Raw genomic sequence first — 26212 nt, 5'->3', positions numbered from 1 at the left:
GAAGTATGTTTAACAAACAAATACTTTGTGTATCTTGACCTTTTTCTTTTTCAAAAATACAAAATAGATTTTATTACAGTATTATTCAAGGTATGCATATACCTTTCACCTTGTAACTGTATTTCTTGTGGTTCTTACGTTTAGGTTGATGAGGCTGTCTTCTTGAGAGGAGAGTTTTGTATGAAATATTTTTGTTGTGAGTTTCTAAAACCAGGAGATTATAATCTTTAATACGTATTTCCTCACCACTTGTTATCTGTAATCAGGCCTCTATCTGTCCCTTCTGCTGGAGCTCATTTTTGCATTCTTTTGTTCAACAAATACTCATTTATTGCCTGTCATAGGCTGACTGTTATGACAAATACTGGAATACAGCGATAAATCAGACGCACTTCTTACCCTCATTGAGTTGACAGTCTAGACAAGGAGAGGCAAGGTCTAGGGGAAGAGAGATTCCTTTAAGGGCTGTTTGAATAATCCAGGGAAGAGATAAGGCCTGGGTTGGCCAAGTAACAGTGGCAATGGACTGAAGTAGGCCCATAGGAGAGGTGGTAAAGGGGCAGAAATAAAAGGAGGGTTTTTTTTCCTTTTTTTTCTTTTTTTTTTTTTCTGCACCCATCGCATGTGGAAGTTCCCTGGGCCCAGGGGTTGACACTGCACCACAGCAGCGACGCAAGCCACTGCAGTGACAACTCCTGATCCTTAGCCTGCTGTGCCACAAGAGAACTCCAGCAAGTTGGTAATTGATTGGATTTGAGGAAGAGGGGAGGGGAGGGTGATGTGCCGCGGCGAGTGGCAGCGATCACGGACATAGGTAAGCGGAGAAGGAGGTTTGGGAGGAGGATGAGTTTCATTGTAGCTGTATTGGGTTTGAGGTCTCAGCTCAGGAGAGCCCTCTGGCCATAAGACATGCTTGGGTGTCATTCGAGGGTGGGTGACTGAAGACATGGTGGTGAGGGAAGCTGCCCAGGCAGCGTATGAGGATTGAGAAGAGTTGACAGCAGGCAGAGGAAGAGGTTCCTGAGAAGGAGCAACTAGGGAGGTAGAAGGAGAGCAGAAGAGTGTGGGGTTGGAGCCAGTGGGAGGCAGTGTTTCAAGGAAGAGCAAGCGGCCAGTAGAAACAAACGCTGCCTCTGTTTGCATAAGGACTGAAGAGGGTCTGTCGATGGGGCAGATGATGATTTGAGACTTGGAGGAGAATCATCTTCCTCAAGGGCCAGGATTAAGAACCGGTTTGCAGTGAGAACGCAGAGGCAGTATGGACAGTTGCACTGACTCTTTCCAGCTGCGGATGCCCCAGCATCGTATGGTATTGATCACTCTTCGGCCCCGTTTCTTAAATTACTTTCTTTGCTTTTTTCTAACACCCCTTCAAAGAAACGTTCTCCAAGATCGAGGCCTTTGTTATTTCTTCATCTCTGAGCTTTAGTTTTCTTGTCGATGATGTGGGGATGGAAATAGGGCCCTCCTCGGAGGCTAGTCCTGAGGACTCAGTGTGCCCTTCACACACACCTGGCCTGTTGTCATCAGTGTGGTTGTGATGACGTAGAGGTCCTCGTCGTGGTCCTTGTCACTGTCATCATCTTCTCACTCCAGCCTTACCTTGGTAGCGATCTTTTCCACCATAACAGCTTGACTTGCCCGCCCCACGCAGAGGACACCAGGGTGGTGACTCTAATGCTAGACTTTCCTGGTACAGCCAGGCTCAGTTGCTGATTCTCTGCCTCTTGTACTCAGGCACCCACGCAGCTTGACCAGGCTCTCCATTCTGGGCATTGGCCGTGTGTTGCGGGAGAGGTCTGGTTACATAACCACCCACACACGGGGACTGTGCTCTTCACTGTCCGGCCCAGGAGGCCATGCATGTTGCTCTCTTGTCACCTCTCTCAGTCCATTGTAATGATCTCTTTTGTTGGCGGGGGTTATGGAATCAAAGAGGAATGAAGAAAGTTGCCTTTATTCTGTGAATGTGGCCTCTTTGAGTTATAAGTGACAGAACCACCTCTGACTACCTTAATTAAAGAGAGTTTTATTGGAATGATACTGGTCAGTCTTTTTTTTTTTTTGTCTTTTACCATTTCTTGGGCCGCTCTCACAGCATATGGAGGTTCCCAGGCTAGGGGTCGAATCGGAGCCATAGCTGCCAGCCTACACCAGAGCCACAGCAATGTGGGATCCGAGCCGCATCTGCGACCTACACCACAGCTCATGGCAAGGCCAGATCCTTAACCCACTGAGCAAGGCCAGGCCTCGAACCTGCAACCTCATGGTTCCTAGTCGGATTCGTTAACCAGTGAGCCATGACGGGAACTCCTGGCCAGTCTTATATGGACAATAATCAGGTCCTCACTAAGCAAGCTGGGAGGACAGAGAGGCAGCTGGGCCATGGGGACATCTGGAGTGTCCCCCCCCCACCCCGATGGTAATGTTAGAGCTATAGGAAGCACAGTGGGTTAAGGAGCTGGCCTTGTCACTGCAGTGGCTGGGGTGGCCGCTGTGGCATGGGTTTGATCCCTGGCCTGTACACTTCTGCATGCCGAGGGTATGACCCTCCAAAAAAGATACAGGAAGCAATTTGCTGTGGTTGCGAGTTTGCTTTTTTAGTAAAATATTGGGTTTAATTCTCACAGTCTGTGATTAGGAAATTCTAATTGGGGAAATTTGTGTTTGAGGAGATTGAGATCTGGAACAACTCGATGATGTGTTGAAAGTCCCGTGGCTGTTCCGCAGAGAGCTGGCGCCGAGTCCAGCTTTCTAGTGCCAGGCCTTTATATCGTCATTTATAGCACATGGCCTTCCCTGGATTGAAATTTTCTTTGGCCAACTGTGATGTGGCATTACTGCATTCCTATTTTATGATTCTGGAAATAATCTGTGTGTCTGTGTGTTTGTGTGATTTTCTTCTGAAGGGTAGAAATGGCAATTAACTGAAATTTTAATCTTTGTGGTTCTGAGGCTTATTCCTATCCAAGGCCTTTCCGTATTCAATTCAGTTTAAGGAATGACTAGTCATTTAGTCATTCTGCCTGCTCCTTAGTCTTTTAGATCAGTGGTGAAAACCTTGAGCCTACCCGGGTTTAAGCAGCTGAGCTAGCTGCAATGTCATGTTTTATTTCTTCTTTGATTTAGCTAATACTTTGGGGGGGGGGAGTAGTGGGTGGGGATGACTTTTGTGGGGCTTTGTGGGTGTGGGTTACCCTAAGTGTGTCTGCAGATAAAGGCAAACACTTGTTTTCTCAATTTAATGTCCTGTGGGCAGTTGGCGAGTGTATATGAACATTAACAGCATATTTCAGCTTGTTTCTGGTAGCTGTAAATTGGGCCAGACTCGTGCAGTTTACGTCCTGTTGATGTGAGTGATTCCTGAGTTCTTGGATTCTTGGCTGCATCGGGAGTCATCTTGCTTTTTCCTTTTTCTTTTTTAGGAGGGTATGTGCTGCAGAGGCATGGTGGGCCTTTGCAAAGTGTGTCTTTGACTTGAATTCTTTCCCCCTATTAGCCGTTCACTGCCAAGTTCAGCTTCCAGGGCTCCCCTGAAACCCCTCCTGCTTTAGGGTCACCGGGACCTGTGAGCTGTACATTTCTAGCATTACCTCACCTGACCGCTGTGTAGCCTTGACTCTGTCGCCATTCTCTTCTCCTCTGTCTTCTGCAATTTTCCTCCTGTCTTCCTTCTTCCTCCCTTGTTACTTCCTAACCATCTTGTCAGTGCTGCTGTTTCGGGAGTGTTGGCTCTGGACCTGGCTAGCTTTTTCTTTTTTTTTTTTTCCCTTAGCTTCTGCATATTATCTCTGAGTAATCACATCCTCTCAAATATTTATTGCTTTGTAAATTTCCAATATCAGGGTCGCTCCTGAGCTCCAGACTTGCATACCCAAGTACTATAACATAGCACCTTAAACTTCACAGTTCAGATCTCAACCCAGCGTCTCTCCCTCAATGATTTCTGTTTTTCCTTTAATTTTCTCCATCCCCACCTTTCTCTCAGGAAGGGTAATCTTTATATTCAGAGCTGCTCAAGCCAGAAAGCTGGATAAAGGGATCCTGACCCCCTCTCTCTGTTTAACATGGTACCATTGCCTCAACTAGTTCTTTCCATTTTCAAATGGGATCCATCCAGTCATTGCATGAGGCTTCTGGAACAGGTATTTATGAATACTCTGGTTTTGCAGATGGAGACACTCGGTGAAGTTGAGAGATTGTTTCATAATTAAAGAGTTAAGAATGATCACTGCTGGGAAAGAAGGCGAATCTTACAAGAAGGAAAAACAAACAAAAAACCTACGTGAACCAAAAGAAAAAAAAAACAAAAACCTAATATCCTCCTGGTAGTAAGATGCTGAAGGAGTCAGCTTTCTTAATACTTCACTTTCTGAGACATCAATTTTCCTTTTTCACTCTTCTTTATGTTTTCTCTTCATCACAAGGGAGGTGTTGGGCCCCTCACGGTCCTCACTCAAAGCCAGAGCTGCTGATTTTTTAAAAAACTTTTATATAATTCACATGCTGCCCACTTCGCCCCTTGAAACAGTGTTTTTTATTCACAGGGTTGTGCAACCATCACCGCTTTGTGGTTGCAGAACATTTTGTCCCCCGTCCCCCCAAAACAAGCCCCACAGGCTTCAGTGGTCAAATCCTACCTGCCTAAGTGACTGCTAACATATTTTCATCTGGATAATTGTCCTATTCTGGATATTTCATGTAAATAGAATCACAGTATGTTGTCTTCTGTGACTTTTTTCACTTAGCATAATGTTGTCAAAGTTCACGCTGTAGCACGTGTCAGCCTTTTAAAGCCAAATAATACTCTGTTTTATGAATACACCTTTTTTTTGGGTCCATTTGTCAGTTGATGGTCATTTGGATCATTTCTACTTTTATGGTTTTACTCTATTATTATTCTTTTACTGTTTCAATATTTTACTATTAGGAATACTGCGGTGTACAAGTTCTTGTGTCCATGTATGTTTTTGTTTCTCTTGAATATAAACGTAGGAGTGAGATGATTGGGTCTGTATGGTAGCCGTTTGTTTGAGCAACTGCCAGAGTGTTTTCCAAAGGCAGCTGTACCATGTTACCTTCCCATCAGTGCTGTCGGAACATTCCAATTTTCCGACGTCCTGACCAGCACTGTTTATTGTCCATCTTTTTGAGTATATCCATCCAGGTGGGTTGCAATGGTAGCTTCTGGTTTTGGTTTGCATTTCTCTGAAGACTAAGATGTTGAGCATCTTCTGTTTGCTTCTTGGTCATTGTGTATCTTCTTTGGAGAAAAGTATATTCAATTCTTTGACCATTTAAAAATTCGGGTTTTTTTTTTTTTTTTTTTTACTAGGTGTAAGAAAATCTTTAGGCATTCTAGGTATAAACCCTTTATCACATAAATTCTCTGCAAATATTTCCTCCCATTTCTTGGGTTGTCTTTTCACCTTCTTGATGGTATCACTTGCAGCCCGACACGGGGAAATTTTGTTGCCTGAGCCGTGGATTTTATTAGTATTGCTGTGATTGTGCTGTGGTGAGGCAGTGGGGAGCCTCCCTCTCTTCAGCAGGCGGATGTTTGAAAGTAGGCAAAGCGCAAGTAGAATTTCTCCACTTCTGGTCTGGCTTCTTCCCTTCTTCCTTCCCTGTGTAGCCTGTTGAGGGCCTGTGATGGTCACACTACGATGTGTCTGTCTTGGGCTTGATCCTCCAGGAGGGACAGAACGTGGCCATGTGTCAGCATTTTATCCGGGGATTGTCGTTTCCATAGTATTAAGATGCCATGGACCTCATTTTACACCTCAGTTCTCCCGAGGCCCTTTCTCTAAAGAGAGCACTGCCCTGGTTGCTGAGTTGCTCTAGGCCTTGAGTGGCAGCCAAGGTGTGTGTAGTCCTGGAGTCTGGGTGGCCCTAGAGATAACCTGACAGCAGCCCCTTCATTCAGAGGAACACTTCTTTTCCATTGTTTTCTGTTTCGTAGCTGGTTTAGAGGCCCGTGCCTAGAACTTCATGCCACTGGGAAGTTGGACACCAGCGAGCCACATGCTTCTGAATGTCATGGATCAATATGATGTCAAAAAATGCTGGGGTATAGGAGTTCCCATTGTGGCTCAGAGTGTTACAAACCTGACAGAGAGTCCGTGAGGATGCGGGTTCAACTCCTGGCCTCACGCAGTGGGTTACGGCTGAGGCATTGCCGTGAGCTGTGGTGTAGGCCTCAGACATCTCTGATCTGGTGTGGCTGTGGTGTAGACCAGCAGCTGCAGCTCTTTCCGACCCTTAGCCCAGGAATTGCCGTGTGCCACAGGTACGACCACAAAAAACAAAACTTGTTGGGTACAGCATAAAATTACTAAGTTTTAATTTTGTCAAGCAGGGACATTATAGCTGGACTAAGATGTTGAGCATCTTAAGGTTCTACTTTTTCAAATAAAGATTTATGCTGAGTTGGTAAGCCTGTGGTTCCCAAATATCAATCCGTAGGCCATAATTTATTTTTTTCAGTGGTAGATGGCAAAATAAGAAAAATAAGACCATATTTTGACACTTCATAAAAGTAAATTAATTTTTTTTGGTACGCTCTTGATTTAACCTTAACTTAATCGAGTGTTTTCTCTGTATGCCAGATACCAGTCTCATAGAGAGAGATTATTTAGCCACACTGAATTAACTGTTTCAGTTGTTAAGTTAGGTGTATCTTGGATGCACCTAACTTCCTCTCTGTACCTCTCTCTGCTGAGACGTAGTTCTCATATGACATACATGAAAATGAAGAATTGTTTTAGGTAAATTTAAGTATAAATATGAATTGACCTTTAAAAGATTTAAAGAAATCATCATTCAAAGGTAGATTTACAAAGCTCCTATTTACAAATATGATGTGTAATTTCTAGCTTATATATATATCTTCTGGACTAGGAGTAATACATAAATTTTTATTCTGTCTTGTCTAAATTAAAATGTCAAATAAGTATTAGGGTCTTATCATAAGATAGTTATTGGCTGTCACATTGGCACATTAATTATAGTAATTGGGCAGTAAAGAAGTCATAGAATTAGATAATATGCTATACGTTTTGATGGGATTATAGTTATAGCCTCTTATTTATGGTAATAAAATCTTGTTAATCGACACCATTGACAAGCTCTTCTCTTTCCTTTTCTGCTTTCCAGGTTGCTTTATAAGTCTACTTAGGAACTATGAACTAAGAACCACATATTACACATCAAAGGCCACAGTCCAAAATTGCTTATACTTGTTCATGGTATATGCATTAAATTCATTTAGCAGATATTTGCTGGTTACTGTTCTGAGTGCTGCTAAGTATGTAGAGGTGTATAAAGCACTGCCTGATCTAAAAAAGACTAATAATGGAGAAGGAGAGATAAAATGTCTATGCATAAATAAATGTGACCCATGTTGATTGAGTCAGAGATGGGAGCCACATACCATAAGTTCAAAACTGGGTTTTAAGTACAAGTTCAGAGGAGGAAAGGGTAATTGCACATGTGGGTGATTAGTGATGCTATAAGGCTGCGAGGAATTATTTTGCATCCATGACATAAAGCTCTGGGCCATCTCTGAATATCTTTCTACATGCAGAACTGTAGTGGGTGGTAGGTGGCTCAATGCACTGACATGGAAATCAACTTTTGTTCTTGGCTTAGCTGCTTTGCAACCTCATTTTGTGTCTTTGAGTATATAAAATTGATGTAATAATATGTATCCAGCATCTCTCACTATGAAAAATGAGATAATGCAGATGCCTAAGCTGCTCCCTGTGGTGAAAGTCAGATTGCTTGGCGGTTGTGTAGTTTTTTTCAGACAAGTTAGGCCATACATTTCAGTGATAGTAAGCGCAACTTTCCATGACTAAAAGGATTAGCATCCTTACCAAAGTGTCCAGTTTATTACTAGAGAATAGCATATTCTGTGTAACATTTGAACTGTTGTCTGAAAAATTGCCTGAATTCTTTGTGAAAACTGCCTGTATGAATTCAAGTATAGTGGTCACTGAATTCTATTAAAAAGGAACAGCTGCTACTACTGTTTTAGGGACTTCACAATTATCTTAAAAATTTCAACACCATGTCCAATAAAAAAAATTGAAATATAGGAGGTAACGCTGTGGCACAGTGGGTTAATGACCTGGCTTGTATCTGTGGAGGCATGGGTTCAATCCCAGGCCTGGCACAGTGGGTTAAGGATCTGACATTGATGCGGCTGTGGCGTAGGTTGCAGCTTTGGCTTGGATTCGATCCCTGGCCCGGGAACTTCCATATGGCATGGGGGTGGCTGAAAAAGAAAAAAAGCACAATGAAGTATAGTTGATTTACAATATTAGCTTAGTTTCAGGCATAGAGCAAAGTGACTTGGTTATATATATTTCTTCCAGATTATTTTCCATTATAGGTTATCACAGTATACTGAATGTATTTCTCTGTGCTATACAGTAAATTCTTACTGCTTATCTATTATGTATAGTAGTTTGTTAATCCCATATTTGCAATTTATCTGTGCCCCCCCTTCCCCTTTGGTGATAAGTTTGTTTTCTATGGGTTTGAGTCTTGCTCTGTTTTGTATGTAGATTCATTTGTATTATAATTTTTTAGATTCCCCATATAAGCGTCATCCTGTAGCACTTTCTGACTTACTTTACCATGTCTATTTTACAGCAGCGGAAACTTGAGGCTTAGATAAATTTTCAAAAGTCGTGTAAATCAGTCAGCCATTTGAAATGAAATCTGTTGAAATTTAAGGTGCTGTGTACACAGTAGTGTGGTACTTCACTTTAGTTAGATGTTTTTCTTACAGGCCAGTGTCGTTTGTGTGTGTGTGTATAAATGTTTGTTTTTTTTCACTAGGTTACTTCTAGAACTGCTGGAGTTGCTGTTTGACAAGTTCAATGCTGTCGCCACTGCACACTCTGTGGTCCTGGGATACCTGCAAGACACTGTTGTGACTCCACTGACGCAGCAGGAAGATGTCAAATTGTATGACATGGCAGACGTGTGGGTGAAGATCCAAGATGTTCTGCAGGTAAGGTCCTTTTACAAAAGGTGCCCTCTTGATTCAGAGTAACAAGCAAGAACATAAAAAAAAAAAAAAAATCAGCCACCTAAAATAGTCCCTTAATCCTAAATAGAATGAGAATATAATGTTTCCATTTCAAGGTGATGCTTGCTGATGTTATGGACGTCTATCATCTTCCAAAGACCTTTTAAAAAAGCTTTTTTTGGCCTTTTTTTTTTTTTTTTTTCCTTTGGGTCTTTTTAGGGCCATACCCACAACATATGGAAGTTTCCAGGCTAGAGATTGAATCAGAGCTGCAGCTGCCAACCTATACCACAGCCACAGCAATGCCAGATCCAAGCCACGTCTGTCACCTATGCCATAGTTCATGGCAACGCCAGATCCTTAACCCACTGAGCGGGGCTAGGGATGGAACCTGCATCCTCATGGATAGTAGTCGGGTTCATTACTGCTGAGCTTCAATGAGAACTCCTTGGCCAGATTTTAAAATTGGAAGATTCTCAAAGTGTAGCAATCAAGGATCTATAGTATCTGGCTTTCTGTTGTAATGTACTTGACTTCACTAGAGTAAGTCCTATGTCTATGTAATCAATATTAAAATGTTCTTAAACATTATTTTATAAACATATGTAGCTTAATTTTATGACCATTTTCTTATAGTCAACTCCTGAATATATTGGGGTAAAAGACAGTTCAAGAGCTTATTTTTAAGAGATGAAATAACCTGTAAGGTTAAATGTTTCATTTTGATTGATTTCTTGAAGATTGGAGAAATGATAGTACTGTTGCAGTATGATGCTGCAGAGATGGTATTTAGAAATGTTATTATATTTTCTCTCCATGTGCCAGGAGAATATATTTGATTTGGCCAGATGAAAATTAGAAATATGATTAGGAATTGGCTGAAACAAATTTGACATAGCTAAATAGAAGTGATTTGGTTAGACACTATCTACTAATAGAAATAAAATTAAGTATATATAGGGAATTGAAAAATGTAACTGTGTAGAAATGGAATTATTTGCATGGCAAATAGGAGCCTTTGCAGGAAAAAATAAATCATGAATGTAAATTGTAGTCATTTTTGAGAGTACAGGCATGCAGTTGTTTGATTGATTCCCTGTTATTCATTCATTAGACAGTTTTTTGACTGTAGTCAGTTTGCTTTATTGAGGGTTCAGAGAAAGAATGTATGTTGCAACTATATTCCCTGAGTTTGTTTTGATGCTCTGTCAATTACCATGTGCCCATAGTAGGTGCTTGATGAATATTGGTGAATTGAGTAAAATATTTTTGTTGCTTAGAAACTGATTATTTAACATTTTATGTCTTGGTTTGCTAATCTGTCATGGAAACATGCATTTTTCAGGTTAACATGTTTAAGTTTGAAATAATATAATAGATGTTAAAGCTACTTTATGAGTAGTTAGGGACTTATGGTTCTGCCCATGGCAGTTGAGAGAAGAGAATACATGAGGTCAGTTTCACATTCATCCAAGGTTTTCTCCTGGGGAACACTTTCCAAATTATGGCATAGGAAAGTGAAAGGACATCAGCAGATTCTCTGAGCAGATGAAGCAGAGATCAGGGTTCAGGGATATGGAGGCAGCTGCAATTTGTGGGTTAGGATACTGGAGAAGAGGGGACTGCATAGAGAAAGAGCCTGAGAACCTTGAAAAGAGTGCCATCAAGCCTTTGGTTAAATATGAAGCTTCACGTACTCCCAAGTCATGGCAGAAAATAGCCACAGTTGGACTGTGTGAGATGAATGGAAATGGCAGAAATTGCCAAATGATTGAAAACATTGGAATTTAGACCAGCCACTGTGGGGAGAATTTGGTGAACAGCCTGTGCTTTCAGTTGTGACCTCAGAAAGGTTATGTTTTAGGAATTGGGCTGTCATAGCCATAGAATAAGAGATACTGTAGATCTCACATAATTAAGCTCAAACCAAATTTCCACAGTATCAGACTGATCCACTTATAAGTTAACTGCCTGCCAGAACAGAATTTACTCTAAAGTAAGAACCAGATTCTCAATAATGAAGCATCCACTGTCCAGGATACAATTACTATATTAACAAAAAAAGCAGAAAAATGTGACTCAACTGGGAATTTTAAAAGGCTGATAAAAATTAGTTTCTGAAGTGGAAATTTTACCAGATGGATTTCACAGCAGATTGCACGCTGTAGAAGAAAGGGTCCGAAAACTTGAAGAAAAATTGATTAGCACCAATCCACGAGTTCGCTTCGTGGCTCAGTGGTTAATGAATCCGACCAGGATCCATGAGGATGCAGGTTCAGTCGCTGGCTTTGCTCAGTGGATTAAGGATCTGATGTTGCCATGAGCTGTGGTATAGGTCACAAATGTGGCTTGGATATGGTGTGGCTGTGGCATGGGCCAGCAGCTGCAGCTCTGATTCAGCCCCTAGCCTGGGAACTTCCATATGCTGCAGGTGCGGCCCTAAAAAGCAAAAAAAAAAAAAAAAAAAAAAAAAAAAAAACAAAAAACACCCCCCCCCCCCAAAACCCAGAAAACGAAAGACAACAAAAAAACCCAATCCAGTCTAAAATACAGGGAGAAAATAGAGTGAAGAGAAAAATGAACAAAGCCATAATGTCCTGTGAGGCAATATCAGGCTGTCTAGCATTTGTGCGTTTGCAAGTACAGGAGAAGAGAAGAGAAAGAGGTTGGGGCAGTTAATTTTGGAAGAGATAATGACCAAAATTTTCTAAATGTGATGAAAAATGTAAATCCAGAGATCCAAGAAGCTCAACAAATCCCAAGGAAGATTAACACAAAGAACACCATACCTAGACAGATGATTGTTGGGTTGCTGAAAAACCAAAGAAAAAACCCTTAGCCAGAGGAAAAAAGACGTATTGCCTACAGGGAATCAGTGATAAAAATTTTCACTTAACATTTCATCAGAAACAATACCAGCCAGAAATCAATGTATGTCATCTTGAAAGTGCTGGAAAATAGAAAAATTGTCAGTCTAAAAGTTTATATGCGCTGAAAAAAATCATTTGAAATGAAGGTGACATAGAGACATTTTCACATTATCTAAAGCTGAAAGAATTTGTTGTCATGGGACCTGCACTTGCAGAAATGTTGTAGAAAGATTTTCAAGCTGAAGGAAAATAATACCAGATGGTAACTCATCTACAGGAAGATGTAAAGAAGGCCAGAAGTGGTAAATATGTGGGTAAAAATAAAATAACATTTTCTTCATTTCTTAATTCTTGTTTAAAGCAAAACCAATGATAATGTATATGGGTTTTATAATATGTTTAGAAATAAAATATGATCATTGCATAAAAGTTGGGAGTAGAGTAAATGAAACTCTACTGCTCTAAGTTTCTCATATTATACGTGAAGAGATAACACTGTTCAAGGTCAACCGTGGTAAGTTAAGGATGCATATTTTAATCCCGAGAGCAAACACGAAATTGTAAAATAGATGTCTAGCTTGTAAAAAAGCAAGTAAAAGGGATAAAACTGAATAGTGAATAAATATTTAATTCAAAAGAGAGCAGGAAAGGAAGAAAGAAGAACAAAGAAAGAAAAGATAACACAGAAAAGATAGGAAAACTGGAAAAAAAAAGCAAGATGTTAGAATTATACCAACCATATAAATAATTACATTAAATGTAAATGAACTAGATAATTCAATGAAAGGGCAGCATTTGTCAGATTTTTTTTAAAGACCCAGCCATGCTGTTTATAAGAGATGCATTTTGTTTTATTTGTTAATTTGAAAATAATTTCAAACTTTTAAAAAGGTAAGGATGGTACAGATGGTACCTATGTACCTTTTTATTCATATTCAATGGTTTTGTACTTCACAAATTGTTTTTTCTATGTATATATATTGTTCTGTGTGTTTTTCTCTGTTATCTAATCTGTTGTCTCTATTCTAGCTTTGTTAATGGACCCAATATATTCTTTAAAACAGGTTTTTATTTTTATTTTTATTTTTTTGCCCCTTCAGTAGAGAGTTCAGTCTAGCATTAGATACTGCATCTACATGTCTCTTTAGTTTCCTTTAAGTTCAAACAGGTCCATGGCCTTTCTTTACCTTTTACTGTAACAGTGCCATTTTGAAGAATACACTCCATCTATAGCCCCATCTTTTAATACAAGTTCCTCATTTTGGGTTTAAAAGTTATACTTTAGGGAGTTCCCGTCGTGGTGCAGTGGTTAACGAATCCGACTAGGAGCCATGAGGTTGCGGGTTCGGTCCCTGCTCTTGCTCAGTGGGTTAACGATCCGGCGTTGCCGTGAGCTGTGGTGTAGGTTGCAGACGCGGCTCGGATCCCGCGTTGCTGTGGCTCTGGCGCAGGCCGGTGGCTACAGCTCCAATTAGACCCCTAGCCTGGGAACCTCCATATGCCGCGGGAGCAGCCCAAGAAATGGCAAAAATAAATAAATAAATAAATAAATAAATAAATAAAAGAATATCACCAAAAAAAAAAAGTTATACTTTAAATATAAAGATAGAGGTAGATTAAAAGTATATGAATGGAAAGAGATGTACCATGAAATACTAATAAAGATATTTTGTATTATGCAAAATATCAGACACTATTAGAATATATAATATCAAATGGAATTATTTGTTTCATAGTTCTTATGGCACTTAAAACTTGAATGCATGAAGCCCTAGTAAGTATGTTACAGATGATGTAATCTATTGTCATGAGGTTAGATAAAAATAACTTTTGAACTGAACTTTTGAATGTGCTAGGATACTCATTATAGTACTTTAAAAGTTATAAATTTTGACTTAATAAAAATAGTTAAGTTTTTGATGCTGATATTTGACTAAAACTAATATCCTTAATTAATTAATTAATTAATTAATTTATTTTTTGGTCTTTTTCTCCTTCTAGGGCCACACCCGTGGCATGTGGAGGTTCCCAGGCTAGGGTCCAATCAGAACTGTAGCTGCCAGCCTACACCAGGGCCACAGCAACGCCAGATCTGAGCCTTGTCTGCGACCTACACCACAGCTCACGGCAATGCTGTATCCTTAACCCACTGAGCAGGGCCAGGGATCGAATCCGAAACCTCGTGATTCCTAGTTAGATTTGACTCCAGGAGCTCCAGTAATGTCCTAAATTTAAAACAACTTTTGAATCTGCTAGGATACTATTGATAGTACTATTGTGAAGAATTAATTATAGTTATGAATGAAGTAAGATGTTCTGTGTTTCTTAGCCCTATTTACTTTGGATTTGTCAAATGTATATAATTTCTATACTTTTGAAAACAAAACTCATTATCTCATATTAAAAATGTTTATAATAAACTAAGGAACTTTTAAGTTCCATCAGAAATTAACTTGAAATGCAAAAATGAATGAAAGTATGTTTCTGGCTTATTAAATAAGTTATACCTTTCACATATACCATTTCAAAAGATGATCAAGGGATCCTAGCTTAATATTACAGAATGAGTTATTTCTTTGTTTATTTAAAGAGCTTTATTGAGGTTTAATATACATGCCGTAAGGTTTTACCTGTTTAAAGTATAGATTTCAGAGCTTTTTAGTATTATTTGTGGAGTTGTGCAACTGTACCATGATAGGATTTTATAACATTTTCATCACCCTGAAAAGCATTAGCAGTCATTTCCCATTCCCCACTCCCTTCACCCTCAAGATGTGCTTAAGACACTAAGGAAGCATCAATTGTACATCTTTTGAGTATCTTATAGTCCCCAAATCATGTACTTGGCAGTCCTGTTGCTGTTTCATTTAATGCGTACATGCACTGTTTGCATAAGCTATTTGACAGATAAACTACATAAAACTGAAACCGATCTAGTGAAACAAGGCGAGGGGTCTGACGTAGAAATGACATTTCATTTCATGAATTATGTTTAATTGGTTTGATATCAAGGTATGACAGTGTCTTGCTTTTTCCTTTTCTTTCTTTTCCTCTGTTTTTCTCTTCCTCTTATTTATGTACTTTTCTGCCCCCAACTTCTGCTTTCTTAGGTAAGTTTGGAAGAATGACCTTTGTCATGAGTGGAATTAATCTATGGTTGATTGATTCTCGGCTCTCTATTCTATCCATCTTTATTAGTCTACAGGGTCAACAATAAAACATTTTAAAATAAGAGATCATCTAAATATTTTAAATTATTATACTGTAAAAATTATTATACAATTTTTAAATTGGTTGTAGATTCTTATATTTTCTAGTTCCCTCAAAAACTCTTTGAGGTTGCAGGTCACTTATCAATTTCTTACTGAATAATGCTAGGTTACATACCCAGCAGTAAACTGGATATGCAGTGACACAGATACACAAATGGACTAACGTTGCTAATTATAAGAATGGCAGTTGGCACAGTGTGTCAGGTCATCATCGTGACACATGTTGAATGGACCAAGAAAGGTGTTCAGAGTTGTTGATGAGCTAAGTCTTGGAGGATTCACAGAGGTAGACGTGATGGGAACGGCACTCTGGACAGCTGCAGTGGCCTGTGAGAGATTGGTAAGTGGCACAAAAGGAATGAATGGACAAGGAGCTTCAGGGGTAAGTAAGCAAAAGAGTGGTGTAGCTGTAGCTAGGGGTTAATTTTGTGGCCAAGAGGGTGAGTTCAGGCAGGTAGATTTGGGTTCAGATTGTGGCAGCCTCTAGTGTCCTCTAAGGGGTTGTGATTTATCTTTAGGCAAATGGTTTCTGAAGCTGGGTTTGCATTAGATTTACCTCTGGATTGATTCCTAGCCCCATCCTTGAGTTTCTCACTAAGCATCGTAGAGCACTATGTCTAGAGGCCTATCTTGGGATAGACCATGAGGGAAATTAGTATTAAGAAAGAGAATTTGGAATAGCATTGAGAACTTTGTCTAGATACTCATGTTGCAACAGAAGAAAGGCTGGGGGAAAAATGTAATTGTAATGTATACATGTAAGGATAACCTGACCCCCCTTGCTGTACAGTGGGAAAAAAATAATAATAATTAAAAAAAAAAAAAAGAAAAAAGAAAGAATTTGGGAGCTGTGGTGTAGGTCGCAGATGTGGCTTGGATCTGGCATTACTGTGGCGATGGCATAGGCTGGCAGCTATAGCTCTGATTCAGCCCCTAGCCTGGGAACCTCCATATGCTGCGAGTGTGGCCCTAAAAAGACAAAAGGCAAAAAAAAATAATAATAATAAAGAATGTATATATGTGTATGACTGGGTCACTTTGCTATACAGCAGGGATAGGCCCAGCATTTGCAAATCAACTATACTTTAAAGAAAATACAAAAAAGGATCACTTGTGGAAAAGGGCTGGATTCTTTGTTTTCTGTTGGGTTTTTTTTTTTTAAACTCCTGAGATGATTCTGATGTATTTGTTCAGGATCCTGTAACTGGGGTCTTTGCTCCGAGTCAGTGGTTCTCAAAATATGTTTCCTCGACCAGTAGTATCTGTGTTACCTGGGAACATAATAAAAACGCAAGTTTTAATTCCTGCTTCGTAATTACCAAATCAGACTTGAGGGCTGAGGCCTTGCAGTCTGTATTTTAACAAGCCCTTTTGGTGGTGATTCATATGCACGCTGCAGTTGGAGGACCTCTGTTTTAGGTGATAATGGTCCATTGCGGATTTTTGATTGGGGTGTGGTGAGAGGCCCTGGGATTAGTATGGTAGTAATGAAGAGGACTGAGTGTAGAGGGTGGAGGCTAAGGCAGGGAAGCTCTTTCTTTCTTTCTTTTTTTTTTTTTTTTTGGTGTTTTTAGGGTGTCACCCGTGGCATATGTCAGCTCCCAGGCTAGGGGTTGAATCGGAGCTCATGGCAACGCCAAATCCTTAACCCACTGATCTAGGCCAGGGATAGAACCTGCATCCTCATGGGTAACTAGCCTGGTTCTTAACCTGCAAAACCACAGTGGGGAATCTCAAGTCAGAGAAACTCTTTTGTAGGCTGATGGAGCGTCTCTGGGTTATATTACCTGAGGCAGTGCCTTAACAGTGGAATAAATAAGACAGGCTTTCATGAGGCGTGGTAAAGGAGTTCAAAGAAGAGAGAAGGATTTGCAAAACTTTTGGAGGTCTTTGGGAAAGTCTGTAAAACCATGTAGTCAACTCATCGGGCTGGTTTCCAATGTGACAGCCATTTTAGTGATGTTTTACTGCTGTGGTATTAGGGCCACCCATGTTCTGGGTAGTGGAGAATGGAGATGAACACGGGAGAGTCAGAGAGCTCCCTCTGGTGAATTGAGGGGAGCTCGCACCTCACTGTTCGTCACATGGCACAAGAACTAACACGTGGGAATGTTGGCCAGAGTGGTTTAGAAAGAAATTTTTGGTTTACGTTTTCGTGCAGCGTTTCATTATGCTTAGAGTCAATTTGATTTTCATATATTTGTTGGTGGAATGTTCTGTAGGTTGAAGTCATTCCTGGAGCACAGACACCCTTGAGAACAATACATGCCTACAGTTAATCATGCGCCAGTGTGAATGAAGGTGATGGGACCATGTGACACAGGGAGACATGCGTGTTGAGAGTTGAAATTCATATTTCTTTGAATGGAAAATATTTCTTGCTGAAAAATGGAAATGCTTTGATTTATTAAATCTTGGCAAAGAACATGGCTTTTGATCACACAGAGACTTCAGCTTTTCTGGCCTGGAACCTGGCCTGTCCCTGGCAGGCTGAGTCCGTCCTGCAGCTAGAAGGCTCATCTGTCTCGACGTGTTTGTGTCTAGAGACAGCCGTGCAGGGAGACAGGGCTGCAGCTATCAGAGTAACAGGGTGCCAGCATTTTCTCCTGGTGTCAGCCCTGTGACCACACACCGTTGAACCCCCTTCTCAGTTTTACAGTCTTTGAAACTGTGATAATAGAAATACATGTTTTTGCTCTTCTGAGCAGCAGCAGCACCTTCCAAAATGTCACCTGCTCAGTGACATGCCTGTCATGCCGTTAGCTGCACATTTTCAAGTGTTTAAGGCTGAGGTACATGAGACACATAAGATCCTCCATCTCTCGTGGGATATGAAGAAGGTCACTTTGAACAAGTCCAACTTTCAGGTGTTATGATTCTGAAAAAGCTCTCTCTCTCTCTCTTTTTTTTTTTTTTTCCCATATCTCTTTTCAAAATAAAACTGCCCAATTAGCCATTGTTGGCTTCAGTGCATGACCCCTTAGTGTGCTCAGTGGAGTTCTGTAGGTGGAGGTAGTGGGTTGTAATTATCCTGTTTACCATGGGTAGTGACACCCACAAGTCACTGCACTTTTTAGTGTCCTGATCTTTCTATCTGGAGATGAACAGAGACAGAATGTGCAATCATTTTACTTTTGTTAACTGCCATCTAAATGCCTAAACAGTGAACAGTTAACCTCGCACAGAGAGAACTTGCAGTTTGCTGTCAGGTCAGAAAATCCACACATCTTACTGGTACTTCTGCATGACTTGGAGGGGTTTTTCCAGGAGGGAGATCCAATCTCTAATTTGAATCCAGGTCTGAAACTAGGTTTTTCATAGGTTTTGCTTCATTTGATGCTTTGGTTTGCTGAGGATTCCATTTCTTAAAGCAAAACTAGCTATTTCTTTTCCCCCTTTGGTACTCTAGGTTAGTTAACTTGAGAGATGATTGTTGCAGACATAGTTTTTCCAGCCTTTACGACTTTTTGATAGCCTCTATTTGGGGTGGCATATTGTCAGCCAGGCCGCTGAGTCTTCAGAAAGGTGGTGCTTGGGCCTGGAAATTATGTTCTGTCTTGTCAACGGACAGTGTACTGCCCAATGAATAGATGACGTTAGCACGTGGAAGTAAAGGAGAAACCATCCTATGAATTGAAGTCCGATTCTATAGCACCAGGGTTCCCCTGTGTTGTTTTCTGTTCACTTCTTAAATCTGGAAACTGCGGGTAACCACGGAGATGCCTCTGGCTCCCAGCTCACATGTGGCAGGTGCATGAGTCAGAGCTCTGAGTGTCTATGGCCCAGAGAAACTTACTGTGAATGTCACGAGCATCTTAATACACTGGGTCAAGAGAAGACGGGAGCTTGGTGGCTGATAACCCGGAAGAGATGGATCTGGTTGAAAGTCTGTTCTCGTTAAATTTCGAAGTTGCCCAGAAAGGATCTGCTTGGGCCTGATTAGGTCGTGCTTGAGGGGACCAAGGGTAGAAAGGACAGGTCTTCCTTCCAACCCACCACTTTCAAAGCTTTTCTCTTTGTCTGATTTCATCTGAGATTTTGGAGGGTGAACCCCTGAGAGCCAAGTCAGATATTGTACTGCTACTGGTGATTTAAATGTCCTTATGGAGGCCGTATGATTAGCAAGGTTTGGTGTACTTAGGCCGAAGCAAGGGGGTTGCTGGGAACCAAAAGGCCGTAATAAATGGTGGTGATGAATAGGTGAAATAAGGGGATGTAGCCTGTCATTCTATGATTTGAGTGAAATTGAAGCATCTGGCATTGCTTCCCTGGCATTGCTTTCGGCTGCCTGAGAAGATTTTTGGGCAACAACGATGATGTGTTCCTGAATTAATACTCAAGCTCGCTCTTTCTTTCTTTTCTTTTCTCCTTTTCTTTTCTTTTCTTTTCTTTTCTTTTCTTTTCTTTTCTTTTCTTTTCTTTTCTTTCTTTCCCTTAAACCTAGTCTGATTGTGGAAGTAATTTGAGAATATGCCTAAATTCTTGGGTATAGTGAAAATTTTTGGTTAGGTTGTCTCTTGCTGCATACCGAATTACTCATTAACTTGGTGGCTTAAGACAACAGCCTTTTTATTTGCTCTCGGTTTTGTGAGTCAGGAGTTCCCTCAGGGCTCACCTGGGTGGCACTTCTACCCATGGGGTGTCAGCTGAGATCATTGACTTGGCTGCTTCAGCTGAAGGCTGGGCTGGGTGAGAAGGTCCAAGAGGTGTTTTCACGTGGTTTCTCACTCCCCTTAGGACCTCATAGCATGGCACTTTCGGGGTAGCTGGACTTCTTATGTGAACGCAGGCTTCCAATGGGGAGCATTCAGAAAGGCAGAGGGTGAGGTGGTGATCTCTTACGGCCCTGCCTTGGGTATTATATGGTGTCACCCTGCCACATCCTGTTGGTCCCAAGGGCATCCAGGATTCATGTGGAGGGAAAATAGTCTACTCAATGGGAAGAGTGGCAAGGAAATCATGGCAGTTTTTACTTCATCACAATAGGGTAAGGTTTGTAAGTTTGCTTTTAGAGAGTAATCCATCAGAATCAGACAATGCTATTGGATTATTGTTGCTGTGACTTTGTCACAAGATAAAGACCAGGATTTTATTCTTGCCTACTGATCTTAATTGGTTAGCGAATATCTCAGTGGTTATCAGGCTCGGCAGATTTTACCATTTTGATCAACTGAAAACAGAGATGGGTAAAACGCATTTGAGAAAATACAGCTCTTTCATGGAATTGCTTGGTTCAAGTGAGTTTATGAAATTCTTAGAGTAATTCCTCTTTATCGGTCATATCTGTCACTTGAGACTCAAGCACTAAAATGATTTCTTATATCTTTTCTAATTCCTTTGACCTTTCTCTCTTTGTCATTTGCTCCATTTTCCCCATTTTAGAGATGGAGAAACTGAGGTGGGAGTTTTTAAGTCGTGTTTATAGCACCACAGAGTCAAATGTAGAACTTAGCATGCCCTCCCTAGCTTTCCTTTTGAAGGTTTAAGTCAGTGATTTACAAGCCTCCTTTGCCTTATATTTTGGCATCTTGACATTTAACTTGAGAATCTGTGATGCTTTTAGTTGACTCATTTAGTTAAAATGATTTTAGTTCACATATTTTTAAAATAAAGCCTGTATTGGGGAATGTCTCACTAGGCATTTGACTAAGTGTTTGCATGTAAAGAAATTGATCTGTACCTATATATGTATATGTGTTTTCAAATTGTGAAAATTGAGAATTTTAAGTTTCAAAAAATAAGCAGTCACTGAATAGAGATTTGCCTTTTCGAGATCTCAAATGCCAAATACTTTGTTCAATGGACTAACATTGGTATAAGCCTTTGCTTTACTCTATAGGGTCAAGAAAACGAAGGTAATTTCATTTATGTTTTGGGAGCGGCTTTAGATTAGATCCTTTGAGTGTTTTGAATGTTTTGGCAGTCACAGCTATTAGTCATTGAGCCTTCCTCTGTCCCTCTGTCCCTTCCTTCCTCCCTTCCAATCAGAATTATCAGTGGACCCTCACAGGGGAAGTCTCTCTCAGTAGGATTTCAGCTATTTCTAATGCTAGGTTAAGCAAGTATTATAGGCTTGGCCATATTAAAACCGAGACAGTCTCAAGGAGGTGGGTGAAATTTACAAAAAGTTTAATTTGGAAAAATGCGTCGCCGTGGCATGTTTGGGAAAGAGTGTGTATTCTGTGCTGTGTAGCAAATGATGATCCCATGTTGAAGCTCCATGAAGATGGGAAAATGTTTTTGTATAAATTAAACACACTTTGAAGGGAAGACAAAAACTACATGTGCTGTAACTAGTCTGCATTCAGAGATTTTGGTCCACTTTAGAGTAGCAGCCCAAAGACAGACAACCTAAGTAATTCCTCTTTCTGACTTGAATCATTGAGAACATTGCAAACTGTGTTATTTCATTCAAGATTTTTTTGAAATGGAAAGAATCATATAAGAATGTTAGTAATTATTATCTTTTTATTAAGAAAAGAGGTTTTTGAGTTCCCTGGTGGCCTAGTGGTTAAGGACTTGGTGTTGTCACTGCTATAGCTCAGGTCGCTGCCGTGATTCAGTTTCTCTTCCTGGCCCAGGAACTTCCATATGCTGCAGATGTTTCTTTCTCCCTACCCCTATTTGTTATCTATATGAGTTTTTAAAATTTATATTAATGGAAATTTGTTGTTTTAACTAGAGGGACAAATAGGTTTTTTTTTTTTTCTAGGATATTTATATAAAAGGAATTTAAGAAATTATTTTAACCTTGCAGGAAGTGAAGACAAAAACATAACACAGAGCCGTTTATGGTCCTGTGGGAAAATTTCAGAGAAGACATAGAAGGTTAGGTCAGAACAGGTTAAAGTAGTTGAGTTCATGGGAGACTCAGCTCATGTTAACATGGCTGTGATTGAAGACATAACACGAATGGTATTATAGGGAGCTGGGGAGAAGGAAGGTTTTTTTGGGGTTTTTTTTTTTGTTTGCTTGTTTGTTTTTGCAAAATGCTACCAAAAAAGTAAGATTAAATGTTTTAGGGTGACAGGGAGATCTTTGAATAAGAGATTGGATGGTTTGGACTTGCTCCTTTTGGCTGTGGGCTGCCATTTATGGTGGTTTTTTTTTTTTTTGCTCTTTTTAAAATTTTTAATTTAATTTTATCAATTTTTTTTCTTTTTAGGGCTGTACCTGTGTCATACGGAGGTTCCCAGGCTAGGGGTCCAGTCGGAGCTATAGCTGCTGGCCACCACCACAGCCACAGCAATGTGAGATCTGAGCGGTGTCTGCGACCTACACCACAGCTCACGGCAACACCAGATCCTTAACCCACTGAGCGAGGCCAGGGATCAAACCGGCATGGTTCCTAGTCGGATTCATTTCTGCTGCGCCATAACGGGAGTTCTGTGTTCTTTTTTTATTATGGAAAATTTCAAACGTGTCCAGATGTACCTAGACATGTATAATGAACCGCCATGAACCCATTGTCTGGTTGCACCAGCTTTGGAAGTTAACAATTTATGGTAATATCATTCTAGTACTGCTTCTGCCTGTTTCCCTATCCCTTATTATTTTGAGAAAATCCTAGAGGTCATATTGTTTCATCTATATCCCAGTATGGATCTCGAAAAGGTAAAGTCTCCTTTTAAAAAATAGAGCCATAACCTCAAAACATAATGTTTTTTTGTTTTTTGTTTTACCATCAAATATCCAGCCACTGTTCACATTTCCAGCTGTCTCAAATGTCATAACTGTATACTTTTTACAGTTTGTCTGAGTCAGGATTCAAATAAAGATTAAACGCTTCAGTATGATTGGTAAGTAACTTAAAACCTTGAACGTATAAATTCCTCTCCATCTCATTGTTTTCAAAATTTGAAAATTCCTCTTCAAATGTGTGTGTTGAAGAAACCAGATTTTTTGACCCATAGTGTTTCCCACATTCTGGTTTTGTTGATGGCTTCCCCATGGTATCATTTGCTGTTTATTGTTGCCCTTCAACTTACATCAAGAGGTTTAATCAGATTTAAGTTGATTTGGGGGGGGGGGCGAGATTACCTCATAGATGATATTAGATGTCGGTTTTTTTCGATGGAAGAGTAAAAGAATGAAAGTGTTATTTTTAGGATAATTTATTTGCAAGATGAATTGGTGGAGAAAGCAGTAAAATGGAGAGATGCCAATGAGAGGGCAGGTTCACTCAATACAGGAAGGAAGGACCAGATGAGGGCAGGGCCAGTGAAAAGAAAGAGGACAGAGATGGAAGAGATTTTGAAAGAAGAATGAATTTTCAAACCCTTTTAACACTGACTCGAAGCAATGGAGAGCTCTGAGGCAGGGTGAGGTCTTGAGCCTGTGTGGTTGGGAATTAGGATCAGGAAGATGGTGCTCTGTGCCTGTTAAATGTGAGGAGTTGGCAGAATATCCCTGAAGAATTGTGTTCCAGCAGCTAGAGATGGTGCACGGAAGGTTAGGGGAGAGGTTAGGGCGGGAGATGGACATTTCAGGATCATCTATCTCCCTGGGGGACATGCTTGAGACTGTTCCAATGGACCAGCTCAGAAACTCAGGAGCGTGAAAGTGAAATGAGGACCGATTTCCTTCAGCAGTTCATCAGCTCAGTCCGCTCTCCATTGTTGCCACAAGTAGCAAATTAGAGAGTCTCCAGAGATTGGAATTTCTCACCGTGATGCCACCTTTAGGCTTCCATTGCTTAGCATTTTTCCAGTATGTGCGGGTGATATGGAAGCAAATTTTTAAGCAAGACCCAAATGCCCTTCAGGTTAGGGCTGGTGGCTTAGAGAAGCTGGCCATTCCTTAGGGGATATGGACAGACGGCTTGCAGAGGGAATACTAGCCGGTTTTAATAGGTCCAGAATTGAGCCTTGAAGGAACTGAAGGAGCAGAGCAAGCAAGACAAAGAGTACATTGGGTCAGCCATTAGGAAAAGACCTTGAGGTTGAGGCTGTTTGCTGTTTGTTTCCCTGCATTAGCCTGCACTGTGGCTACGTCATGTCTGAGAACTGGTCCTCGTTCCTCTCTTAAATCCCCCACAAGTGCAGGGAGAGTGGTTCATGGGAAGCCCTGCAAATTACACCTGGTCATAAAAAAGTCCATCCTAACTTAGTTCTTAAGAAAATGTGTTCCTTGGCGATCTCTCTCAAACTTGTAACAGCATCACATTCATCCACCTATGTTTTAAGTTTATTTTTGCCTAGTCATAGAAGGATGGACAAAGTACATTTTTGCTGTCACATCTACACCCCTACTATAATGGGGTATTTAAAAAACAAACAAACAAATGCTGGGCCCTGTGGGGGGAATTTTTTTTGAAAGCGTTTTAATTTTTTTTATCTTGCATAAGATGAGAAAGCAAATTCCAGTGCATTCAAAGGTGCAGATTTGTTTTGTTTCCCAGTAGTTCTGATCTTCCCCAGGTGTGTGTTGGTGTTGCCCAAGGGTTGTGTCACACGCGTGAGTGGCATGAACCTCTTTTGGATAGCTGCCTGAAACTTGTGAAGGATACTGAAAACTGTCAGGTGCACAGGGAGAGCAAAATTCATCGCTTTGGATGTGACTCTATCTAAGGGAAATGAGGGCTGCCACCTAGTGAACTGCAGCCGATGACGAATGCCCAGCACGCAGTAGCCGGTCCCGCGGGGGTGATGCACGACAGCGCATGGGCTGTGTGGTAGCAGCGTGATATGGCACTGAGAAAGGCCAGCGCTATTTCTGGCGGCGCTGTACAAAACAGCATCTGGTCACGGAGCTGGGGCTGATCCTCCCCGTCTCCCCCGTTCCGCTGAGGTGGCATCTGGGCTGCTGCCTCGAGTGTTGGGCACATGTATGCCAGAATGACAGACACACGGGTGGGAGTCCTAAGCCGAGCATCTGCTGGGATGAGGGACTTGCGATGAGGCAAGTTTGAAAGCTTGGGGCAGAACTGGCGTGTTGAGGAACAAGCACGTTGAACAGAGATGTTAACCTTTACGGGGAGAGGTTGACACTGGAGAAAGAGCGTCATTGTAAAGCGGATGACTCCGAAGAGAGTTAGGACTCCGTCGTTGGCACTGGTTTTATACAGAGCACTTTTGAGGGGTTACTCAAGCATTTTCATAGATAGCAAGTCATCAAAAAAGGGCTCCATGGAGTTCCCATCATGGCACAGTGGTTAACGAATCTGACTCGGAACCATGAGGTTGCGGGTTCGGTCCCTGCCCTTGCTCAGTGGGTTAACGATCCGGCGTTGCCATGAGCTATGGTGTAGGTTGCAGACGTGGCTCGGATCCCGCGTTGCTGTGGCTCTGGCGTAGGCCAGTGGCTGCAGCTCCGATTCAACCCCTAGCCTGGGAACCTCCATATGCCACAGGAGCGGCCCAAGAAATAGCAAAAAGACAAAAAAAAAAGGGCTCCAGGAGTTCCCTGGTGGCCCTGTGAATTAGGGATCAGCATTGTCGCTGCTATGGTATGGATTTGACCCCTGGCCTGGGAATTTTTGCATGCTGTGGGCATGGCCCTAAAAAAGCAAAGGCGGGAGGAGGGGGGGTGCCCTCCAAGGTACAATTAAGTACTTATTTATTGTTAAATACGTGTTTTTAATCGAGGGCTCAACGAGGAAGGCAGTGCCTCAAGGGCTCAACAAGGACGGCAGCGCCTACTATAATGGGACAAGGACTACACAGTCGTAATGAACAGTGTGGACCTGGTGCTTTTGATTTAAAATTCAAAGACAGATGTTAAACTTGGGAACAATGGGGGTGAGACTTTATAGTAATTTTTAAAAAATATTCAGGAGTTCCCATCTTGACTCAGTGGAAATGAATCTGACCAGCATCCATGAGGACGCAGGTTCGATCCCTGGGCTCACCCAGTGCATTAAGGATCCCGCTTTGCTGTGAGCTGTGGTGTAGGTCACAGATGTTGCTTGGATCTGGTGTGGCTGTGGCTGTGGTGTAGGCTGGTGGCTATAACCCCTAGTCTGGGAACGTGGATATGCTGTAGGTGCAGCTCTTAAAAAAAAAAATTCAAATATAAAATAAAGGGATTGT

General features: G+C 41.1%; 1 protein-coding gene across 2 annotated transcripts in view; it reads left to right on the top strand.

Moving 5' to 3' along the window:
* EXOC4 (exocyst complex component 4) overlaps window positions 1-26212 on the top strand; it is an 808154-nt gene that overhangs the window by 106219 nt on the left and 675723 nt on the right. For both annotated transcript variants that reach the window (XR_007132659.1, XM_047763590.1), the window contains exon 7: window positions 8848-9022. Coding sequence is in view for 1 of the 2 variants with exons in the window: in XM_047763590.1 (XP_047619546.1) it covers window positions 8848-9022 (175 nt within the window). In the remaining variant the exon portion in view is untranslated. The remainder of the gene's footprint in view (window positions 1-8847; window positions 9023-26212) is intronic.

The sequence above is a fragment of the Phacochoerus africanus genome, chromosome 16, assembly GCF_016906955.1.
Source record: "Phacochoerus africanus isolate WHEZ1 chromosome 16, ROS_Pafr_v1, whole genome shotgun sequence".
In the NCBI taxonomy this organism is placed as follows: domain Eukaryota; kingdom Metazoa; phylum Chordata; class Mammalia; order Artiodactyla; family Suidae; genus Phacochoerus; species Phacochoerus africanus.
This window is presented reverse-complemented; position numbering and strand designations above follow the sequence as displayed.